General features: G+C 54.8%; 1 protein-coding gene across 5 annotated transcripts in view; it reads right to left on the reverse strand.

The window, feature by feature from the left end:
- The window catches only part of MARK4 (microtubule affinity regulating kinase 4), a 39,883-nt gene extending 29,363 nt beyond the window's left edge, over positions 1–10,520 (reverse strand). For 3 of the 5 annotated variants that reach the window (XM_048499288.1, XM_048499287.1, XM_048499290.1), the window contains exons 1-2: positions 3,019–3,235; positions 2,563–2,686 (exon numbers count right to left, since the gene is read on the reverse strand). In XM_048499288.1, coding sequence (XP_048355245.1) covers positions 2,563–2,686; positions 3,019–3,224 — 330 coding nt within the window. In that variant the 5' untranslated portion in view covers positions 3,225–3,235. Of the gene's footprint in view, positions 1–2,562; positions 2,687–3,018; positions 3,237–10,221 lie in introns of those variants that run through there. The other 2 variants (XM_048499291.1, XM_048499292.1) reach the window with 2 other exon arrangements.
- Between the last annotated feature and the right edge of the window lie 213 nt (positions 10,521–10,733).

A 10,733-nucleotide genomic window follows, 5' to 3' on the forward strand; every position in this document is an offset into this window, starting at 1 on the left:
TTGAAAGGACGGGCAACTAGATTTGAGCCCAGAGCCACCTCAGAGGCCAAGAAGATGTCCGAGGCCTGAGCTTTGGGGAAGCAGGTCTGGTGATGGGAAGTGATTCTGGCCGAGGCTCTGGAAAGCAACAGCCAGTCTGAGTAGACGCCGCTCATCTTGACCGGCTGAAGGTCCGATTCAGTAAAAGGCAGCTTCCTATCCCACAGCTCGATCCTCGGCGTCTCTGGTTAAAAGGCCCAGGCAGCAGCTGCCGTGAAAGGCCCCAACCAGAGACTCTGGGGAGCAGGCAAAAGCAGAATATTGCCTTGAGGGACCAGTGTTTGGATCCAGTAGGAGGCAGCTGTGTGTGTGTTCTCCTGCCTATCTGAACCAGTGAAGCCAAGAGCAGCCCTGGCCTCTCTCTGGCGGGCAGGCTCCCACAGCATCGGAAGGGCCCAAACTGAGCAGGTCTCCAGTAGGATCTGGGGAAGGGTCAGGCTGTCTCTTTTCCACAGGAGGTCGGGGGCAGGGAGGTCCTTGGCGCATCGCTGACACTGAGCCGTCATCCACAGGCTACATGTTTCTAAAGAGAACAAACGGCCTTTCTTTCTTGCCTTGAAGGCAAAGCAACTGATAAGACGGCTACTTGTTTGGAGGTCAGGTATCCGGCTCGGAGTGGGCAATTACACTCTTTTCGGACATTAAATCATACAAAAAGACTGACCAGCCCCACCCCCAAGCTGTGGTGGCCACTTCACAGCACTTCTAAGAACACAGACTTGTTTGTCTGTTTGGCACAAGTGAATCCAGCTTTTCTTCAGAATCACATTTGAGGGGGGGGGGGTCTCTTCACAACAACCCTGCAGGGTACACTAGGCCGAGAATGAGTCAGGCCACAAGCACCACCTGATTGGTGAGCCTGACGGCCGGGCAAAGGTTTGAGCTCTGATCTTGACGGTGCCGGCCCAATGCGCTGCCCCACCCCCATGTCGGCCCCATACAAAATTCAGCATACCTGTGAGAGCACACCAAGGCCGTGGACAGTGGCATCCCGCTGATGGGGACATGTTCCCGGGTGCACACCATTTTGTCATGTGGGGGAGTGCCGTGCACCTGAGCCACACACTGCCAAGCCCTGCCTCCACGTCCACCCTGCTTGCTCCCGTAAGCGGGGCGTGGGGAGCAGGGCAGGGGGCGCAGGGAGGCGGTCATGCCCCCGGGCACCACAGGTCTTGGGTCACCTACAGTATCGCAGCAGAGCTCTTTGTGGACTAGATTTAGACACCTTTTTGTGGGGGAAGAATTGAGAGCAGTTGATGGAAAGGTCCCAGAAGCCCCCATGAACTTCCACACATGTATGTAAACCATCTGCAGACAGATGGTTCAGTTCATGCAACCAGTGAAGTGAACACATGACCATGCATCAAGCAGTCTTGCACTGAATCAGCCCATCGGTCCATCAAGGTCCGTAGTGGGCACTCTGGCTGGCAGCCGGTGTCCGGGGCCTCAGGGCTCAGCTGCCCACCTTTCCCATCATCTCCTCCCTGGTCCCTTCAACTGGAGATACTGGGGATCGAACCTGGGGCCTCCTGCATGCTGAGCAGAGGCTTGCCTTCTGAGCCATGGCCTCTCCCCAAGCAGCAGGCAGCTGCGACAGTGAGCCAGGGGCGGAGCCAGGGGGAACTGTGCCCGGCGCATGAGTGCGCTCGAGTCCCTGCTATGCCCATGTCCTGCCCCCCATGCCCCCGGAATGCCCCCACCACGCACCCTGAATGCTCTCGCCATGCCCCCCACCCCCTTGGCCCTACGCTACTGGCCAGGGCAGAGGGTGGTCAGAGGTCCTCAAGCTCCCCAAATCCCTTTGCACTGACCCCTCTGCAAGATTCCCTCTCAGCCCAACTGACCTTCAGCTCCCTTCAGCACAACTGAACCCAGGAGATGCCTGAGGCGTGGCAGGGAGATGCCGCAGACGCGCCCTCGCCACTGGACCTCCCCAAAGACAGAATGCTCATGGGGACACGTGACCCCTCATGTCCCTGGGCGCACGCCAGCTGGCCATGTGGGGGTGGAGAATCCCCCCACACCCCTCCCCTTGGCCCTGCCCCACCAGGCTGCTCAAAGAAGCAACCTGGCGAGGCCGGGCTGAGGGGTAGCCCGTGGCAGGCTCTCGCCAACTAAAGTAAGTGGGGGGCATGGGGGGGGGGCGCTGGGGCAGGGGTTGCCCCGGGCACCATTCCCCACCTCTGGACCTTCCCCAAATGAACCAGACTCCCGGCACCTAACAAGGGGTTTCTGGAGGGGGGGGATGCAAGTTCTTCCTCCATGCCACATGTGGTGGTGTTGTGGGGGTCCCAACTACCCTTTCCACTACCACCTCCTCCCTCCCTCCCTCCCTCCCTCCCTCCCTCCCTCCCTTCTTCCCCAACCAGCTCTGGGGCAGACATCCAGGCCCAACAAGGGAGGGAAGAAAGGGAGGGGACAGAACAGGCCAGTCGGACCAGATCGCTCCTCCGCTCTCCCTCCCTTTTCCCGGGGGAGAGAGATCACAAGGAGACAGCGGCATTTTCAGACACACACACACACCCCGATCAGAGCTCTTCCGTGTGCCACAAGGTTTCTTTGGACAAGCAGTCGGAAGCAGACAACATCCCCAGGTTGGCTTGAACAAGCATGGCTCTCAGCAGGGGCGTCGTCAGGTTCGGCCACCCTGGAATGGAGTTTTTATGTCTGCTCAGCATTTAGCACTTGTTAGCCTAGCAGTGTTTTGCTTTACAGCCCCCCCCCCCCCCAAAAAAAAAAAAAAAAAAACACCACATAACACACCTAGAAATGAACACAGCATGTTTCTGGCACTCTTCCTGAACACACAGATCTCTAGAAAGAGCTCTGCAAAGGGGACGCCCCATGCCCCCTCCCCAGAGGATCCAGCTTTACCCTCCTGCACAGAACAACTTATTCTAAGGAAAGCGATAGGGGACCCCCTCCCAACAGTACCCAACTATCCATCCCCTCCTGATCCCAATATTCCAGCAGACTCACTCAGTTGGAAGGGGAGCTGCAAACAGTGTCAGCCCCGGCAAGCAGCGCCGTAGCAAGAAGCGCCAGCCTCCAGGGGTGTCAGAGGAGAAATTCTGGCTTGGCCCTGGCAAGCAACGGGCAACCAGCCCTGGTGGCAGCAGGTGACGAGGGAGAAAAAGCCCTGCAAACAGCTTATCCTGCATACTCCGGAAAAAGCATCCTGGCATTTATGGATTTTCTTCTGCCTCCTGGAGGGGGGACGGGGGGGGGGGGGCTGGCTGGCTGGTTGGTTGGTAATAGGCTTGCTGTCATAGGCTGCCCTTTCTGAAAAGCTTGCTTTCTGTTCCCACGGGAGGCTATTCAGGAATGCCTCAGTGCATTGTGGGATACCAAGGAGTGCAGCCTGTCAGGCAAGCACAGGGCGAAGGGGGGAGGGCACAGCCCCAATGGCAGACCCTCCCTCCACCACCAGCCCATCAATAATGCACTGGAACAGCAGGCTCCTGCTCAAAGGAAAGAGCCATGGCAGGCGGGGCAGGAATGCGCTCGGCCAATGCCCGCGTTTGTGAGTGCTTTGCAAGCAAGGGGTGGGATTGAGCCCTTCCTGTTAGGCTATTTATAAACCCCTTTCACAGAGCTGAAAGTGGAGTACAACAATATTATTAAAATATGCTATTGCAGAAAAGAAACCGGAGGGGCAGGGCAGGGGACAGGGCAGGACATGGGCTCAGGTATTTGCCAGAGGGTGCAATGGTGGCCACAGGCATAGATGGCTGTGAAAGGGGAGAAGAGATTCCTGGAGAAGAGAGAGGCCCATCAGTGGCTGCTGTCAGGCACGGTGACCCAAGGGGGAGCCTGTGTGTTCAGAGGCAGGAGGCAGCATCTAGGCCAGTGGTGGCGAACCTATGGCACGGGTGCCAGAGGTGGCACTCAGAGCCCTCTCTGTGGGCACGGGCAAACAGAGTCCCCTCCCACATCTAGGCTGGCCTGGGCTGCTGGGCTTGATTATTAGCATTAAACCTAAGACCCAGTTTTGGGGAAGCAATGTAGGTAACCCTGTTAAGCACTGTTAAACCCCACTGGTTTTCATGTGAAGAACTAAAGCACGATCCTTTACCTGGGAGTAAGCTCGGTTGCTGGTAATGGGGCTTGCTTCTGAGTAAACCCCCCTAGGGTCATGATTCACCCATTGGAAGAGTTGCACGGTTGCTTCAAAGCCAAGCCACCGACTACCACCAAGCTTACTCCTGAGTAACACACAGCTCGTAGCCCACCGTTTTTTCTAAACTAAAACCTCAGTATTCAGGTTAAATTGCCGTGTTGGCACTTTGTGATAAATAAGTGGGTTTTGGGTTACAATTTGGGCACTCGGTCTCGAAAAGGTTCGCCATCACTGATCTAGGCCATGTGGTTGGACCTCCAGAGGAACCAGTTCAGCCAAGTTCTGGCTAATGCGTGGGAGTCGTAGGATCTTTAGCTAGGAGTGACCATGTTTTCCTGAAGTTTGTTACCAGTGGAATGGGGATGCCAAGCGTAGTCAGATACACATTCTAGACTTTAAGAAAGCTGATTTCAGTAAACTTAGGAAACACTAGATGTGATCCTGTGGTTAAGAATACTAAAAGAGAAGGGGGTGCATGATGAATGCGAGTTTCTTAAAAGTAAGGTCTTGAAGGCACAATTTCAGACAGGTCCAATGAGGAAGAAAAATGGGAGGTGTCTCAGGAAACCAGGATGGATGTCTAAAGAACTTTGAGCTAAGATTTAAAAGGGGGACATACAAGAAATGGAAAAAAGGGGGAAATCACCAAGAAGGAACTCAAACAAATAACCAAGATGTGTAGGGAGAAAGTCAGATAAGCTAAAGCTGAGAATGATCTGAGGCTTGGCAGAGAAGTTAAAAACAACCTTAAAACCCTTTTTTGGTTATGCCCGTAGCAAAAGAAAGAAAGGGATCACCAGGGTCACTGCGTGGAGAAGATGTCAAATTACTAACGGGTGGGAGAAAAGGCTGAACTACTCAAGCCTTCTTGGCCTTGGAAAAGGGGAAATGGAACAGAAAATACAGTAGGGGAAATTCAGTACAGAATTCAGTAAGAAGTAGTACAGGAATACCTGGCTACTTTAAATGAATTCAAAACTCCTCGGCCTGATGAGCTACATCGCAGGGTATTAGAGGAACTGGCAGAAGTACTCTCTGAACTACTTGTACTAATCTTTGAGAACTCCTGGAGAACAGGAGAAGTCCCAGCAGACTGGAGGAGGGCTGATGTTGTCCCCATCTTCAAAAATGGGTGGAAAAGAGGACCTGGTTACACTCAGTCAGTCTGACGTCACTGCCAAGAAAGATTCTGGAGCAGTTAATTAAACAGACAGTCTGTAAGTGCTTAGAAGGGAATGCTGTGATCTCAAAAACCAGTCATGCCAGACTAATCTTAGGCCCTTTCTGCATAGGCCAAAAGCAACGCCGTCAGGTGGTAAAACACCATTTTGCCAGGGACCGTTCACACAGGCACCACTGCCAAATCGCTGCAGCGGTGCTCGGTTCCCACAAAAACGGTGTTTTTAAACCTCGCTCAAAGAGCGAGATTTTTTGCCACTGCCGGCTTCCATTCAGTGCCATGTGAACGGCACTGGGTGGAAGTCAGCATTTCTCCCCCGGCCCTCCCAAATGTTGCTTACCTCCAGTCTCCTTCTGTTGCATTGTGGAGGCCAGGAGACATGCCTCCTGGCCTCCGACTCCAGGGTCGTCGCTCTGGCCAGGACGGTGTGTCACCTGGCCTCCACAACACAATGGAAGGAGACGGGAGGTAAGCAGCGTTTGGGAGCAGAGCAGCCTGTGCTAAGGCTGCACTGCAGGAGGCGCGCCCAGTGGGACAGTCCATGCGAACGGTCCCATGGGGGTGCAGCGGCATAAATGATGCCGCTGCACCCCCGCACCCGGGCCGTGCGGAAAGGGCCTAAGAGTGACAAGCCTGGTAGACAAAGGGAAGGCTGTGGATGTCTCATACCTTGACTTTAGCAGGATATTTAACAAGCTGCACCATGATATTCTTGCAAGCAAGCTAGTAAAATGTGGGCTAGACAATTCTACTTTAGATGGATTTGTAACTGGTTGACTGGCCAAACTCAAAGGGTGCTCACCAATGGCTCATCTTCATCCTGGAGAGAAGTGACTAGTGGGGTGCCACAGGGTTCTATCCTGGGCCCAGTGCTATTCAATATTTTTATCAATGACTTGAATGATGGGGGGAAAGGGCATGCTAATCAAAATTGCAGATGACACCAAATTAAGAGGGGTAGCTAATACCCCAGACGACAGGGTCAGGATTCAGAATGACTAGGACAGATTAGAGAACTAGGCTAAAACAAACAAAATGAACTTTGGGAGATAAATGTAAGATTCTACACTTAGGCTGAAAAAAATGAAATGCACAGATATAGGAAGGGTGACACCTGGCTTGACAACAGTACATATGAAAGGCATCTGGGAGTCTTAGTAGACCACAAACTGAACATGAGTCAGCAGTGTGATGTGGCTGCTAAGAACGCCAATGTGATTCTGGGCTGAATCAATAGGAATATAGTGTCTAGATCGAGGGATGTAATTGTACTTCTCTATTCTGCATTGGTCAGACCTCATCTGGAATATTGTGTACAGTTCTGGACACCACCATTCAAGGATATTGACAAGCTGGAACAGGTCCAGAGGAGGGCAACCAAAATGATAAAAGGTCTGGAATCCATGCCCTATGAGGAGAGATTTAGGGAGCTGGGGATGTTTAGTCTGGAAAAGAGAAGGTTAACGCATGGCATGGTAGGCATGTTTAAATATTAGAAGGGATGTCATAAGAGGGAGCAAGCTTGTGTTCTGCTGCTCCAGAGACCAGGACACAGAGTAGTGGATTCAAGGAGGCAAGAAACAGGACCAGTCAAGCTATTCTGCTGCAGACCACCACAGCTACTCTCTGGAAATATCTTAACTGACAATAACGGAAAGTGTACAGTGCCTCCTTCTCGCCATTAAAAATTGCTTTAGAAATGTGTAATGCTGATTTTTGTAGCTTTTCTAGTGCTTTTGCACTAGCTGAAAATAGTACACAATAAATCACATAAGAACATAAAAGGTGGAATGATACAGGGAACGGAGAATGGAGCCCACCAGAGGGACCAGCCACTACAACAGCTTGGCCCTCGGCCAGTTTAAGGGACCCTCCCCCACAAATGCTGATCTTATCCATGAGTGAGCAGCCACACCAATCATGCCCTCCCTACAAGGGACCCCCATGCACTGCTGAAGGAGCAGTTGAAGGAGCATTTGTCCCTGTCTCCAGGGCCCAATTTCAAGCAATTGCTCTCCTGCCCTTAGTGAATGGAATGAAAATGACACAAAAGCCACAGGTCACAACCCAGGGACAGGCTAGCCCATGCCAGTCTTCCATATACAGACTGGCACAATCTCCACCCTCAGTCCTTTCTTGGGGACTCAGTCAAGAGGTCCTTCTTCAATAGAGAAACTCAGAAGGAAGATCCAGAATGACGGGTGACCCCAAGAGCACGTGAAACAGAATAAGGCAGGGGATGCCAAGCATTTACACCGGGCTTCTGAGATGTGTTCTCAGAAATCTGTATAGTAACCCCTCAACATTTTGCCAGCAGTCACCAAGCAAGTTCCTGGTTCAGGAGAGGTTTGAACTCAGCACTCCCTGGGTGGATGGCACTTCACTCACAGCCATGAGACTTGATAAATGTCAAGATACTTTGGAGATGCACCATGGACAGATAAACAGGCTTGAATCCTGCTTAACGGAGCATTCTACCAAACTTCAGTTGGCAATGACCTGCACTGATCCATCCTCAGGCAATCGAGAGAAACCATTCCAACCCAGCCTGTCCTTTGGAGGCAAGATGAAACAGACGGGAGTCAGCCACTGAAGGCACATGGGGACCAAGCAGGAACCGCCAGCTTCGTTTTGACTTACATGGATTTCAAGTGCAGAATTAGTCTGAGAATCCAGATTACTTGTGTTTTGCTACCCAGACAACACCGAGTGGATTGTGCAATATCCCAGGCGAGCACCTGAAGGCTGGACATGGATACTGGAAAACGCCCTCCTGCAAAGCTGCCCTGCTTCCGGGCAGCCCCACACACACATACATACCAGGCCCCACACACACATACACACCCCGGTGCCTTGGTGAGTATGTGTGTGTGTGCTCACTGTGAAAGCCCACGAATGGCCACGGGTTATTTTTACTCAGTGCCAGGGAGAGGGGAGCTCTCTGCACATGTGCAGAGGTTCTCTCTTCCTCTTCGCTTCATTTAGCAAGGCAGGACCAAACCAGCTCCAAGAACAGGTTCTGGGGCTTTGGCCTAGGTTGGCTACATGGCGATGACCTCGCTTCCATGGAAACACGGCCATGGTTGCAACACACTGAGACTGTCAGGAAGCCTTGTCAAATCAATGACAACAATGAGCAATAATAACAGCAGGGTGGGGCCTGAGATGGAGAGACGCCTCAGAGGCAGAAGCCAAAGTTTGCGGCTGCGTGGAGGAGACTGGAAACCCGGCTCACCTGCTGGACCCATCCCCCTCACAACATGTGGGGAGTGATGCAGCCAGAGGCACAAATTGCACAATCTTCCTCTCACACACACCCCTGGATTGAACACAACAGCTCATTATTATGGCCCTCATCAGCATGGAGATACCTCTTGCTCCTTCCTTCCTTCCTTCCTTCCTTCCTTCCATCCTTCCATCCTTCCATCCATCCATCCATCCATCCATCCATCCATCCATCCATCCATCCATCCATCCATCCATCCATCCATCCATCCATCCATGACCCTGCAGGGGAGTTTCAGGTGGACAACTTTCTCATGGCCACCCATCAACCCTGTGGCCAAGCTGGGGGTTGTTTTTTAAAAGTAAACATGCAGGTTTACGCAGATTTACCTGGGAGTAAGGCCCAATGGACTGAGCAAGATAACATGCTTAAGACTGCCCTGTACATCTCCTGCAGCTTGTAGATGTTGCTTATTGTTCCATGAGAATGAAAGGGATAAAAAAGTATCTGGGTTGCCAGAAACCTGCTGGGCTCCCTAATAAGTCAACCCAGCTGAAATCCCATGAGGGGGTGAGGGGTCTGCTGCCACCCCTTACCCCTCCCAGGCTGCTACACACCAAAGCAACCCAGGATCAGGACCCCTTCTGCAAGCTCCACCACTCCCCCCCCCCGCCTCCCATACAAAGATACCCCCACACCTATGTCCCCTCAAACATCTGAGGCCTGACATGGTCCGGCAGTCTTCACATTTCCCTTCACAGTCCTACGGACTAGAAACTTGATTTTTGCGAAAAACCCATAAAGCTAGAGAGCCTCTCACATGTGCATGATGCACAGAAGAGTGGCTGTCATTCATTTTATGGTTCAGATACTTCACTGGTACGCAAGGATTGCAAATGGTTGTTTTCTGGATCACGCTTTGGGGAAAGCAAGGTGCAGTGGCAGGCACTTGTGGTATATCATCTGCGTGTGGTGGGGCTGGGGGTGGTGTTTCAGCGCATGCAACCCCACAGTTCTTGGCATTTGCAACCTACAATCTCCACCCAGCTGTCATCCATCTTGTAGCCTTGAGGGATGGCATTTCCGAACATACCAATTTCTTGGCACACCAACCGGTTCTCTGTGCTAGCCTGCTGGAAGCATTTCCAACAGGCAACCTTTGGGGTTCCGGGAGGTGGGTGGCACCCCCGGGCACCCCCCCCCAATCCACTGCTGGAAAAACCAGCCGGGCAGGCCTCCCTGGGCCCAAAGAGTGTCCTGCCGCCCCTCCTGCCTTCCGGGCCGGCCTACCACCCCCCCCCCCCGCCGGCCCTACAGCAACAAAGTCACTCCCGAGTCCGGCCGGGGCCCGTCGCTTCCCTGGGGAGACCCCCGGCCCCTCCCGGCCGCCCGGTGCTCGGGCCAGGTCAACAGCCCGCCGGGCTGCCCAGTCATTCCCCGGACGGGCGGCGGCATCTGCTGCATCGCGGGGCCGCCGGCGCACCCTTCTGGCTTGGTCGGTGCGATGCCCTCTTCTCCCCGGGGCGGGGGCAGCCAGGCAGACGCCGCCCCCCGCCCGGACAGGATGGCCGCAGCCGCGGCAGACGCCTGGAGCGCGCCGGCTAGTGGGCATGCATGCCGCAGTCCTCAACCTCCGCCCGCCCGCCCGACACTCACCGCCTCCCCGGTGCGCTCGTTGCCGGAGGCCAGCGCCGTCCGCACCGACATCTTCTCCCTGAACCTGGCAGTGGCGGCGGAGGCGATTGTCCTCCTTCCTCCTGCCGCCGCCGCCGCCTTCCTCCTCCTCCTCCTCCCGCTGCTGCTGCTGCTGCTGCTGCCGCCTCTCCGGCTCTCGCCCTCCCTCCTGGCGCTCGGGGGTGGGGAGGGCCGGCTGGCGCGGGAGGGCGGCCCGGCGACTGCGGTGGCGGCTCAACGGGCACCGGGAGGGCGCATGGTGCCGGGCGGCCCCAGCTCTGCCGGCTGGCTCACTGCCTGGCCGCCCGCGGCTCCCGGGAGCGCGACCACGGCCGCTTCCTGCCGCCTGCCCCCATCGGGCGGCGCCGGGCCGGGCAGGCCAAGCGGGAGGCTGGACCGGGGCCCCAACGAGCGGGCGCGCGGGCGGGCGAGGGGGCGCGCGCTGAGCCCCCGGGACCCCTCCAAGGCGCGGCGGCGGCGGCGGCGGCTGGTGC

The sequence above is a fragment of the Sphaerodactylus townsendi genome, linkage group LG06 (genome assembly GCF_021028975.2).
Source record: "Sphaerodactylus townsendi isolate TG3544 linkage group LG06, MPM_Stown_v2.3, whole genome shotgun sequence".
NCBI classification, from domain to species: Eukaryota; Metazoa; Chordata; class Lepidosauria; order Squamata; family Sphaerodactylidae; genus Sphaerodactylus; species Sphaerodactylus townsendi.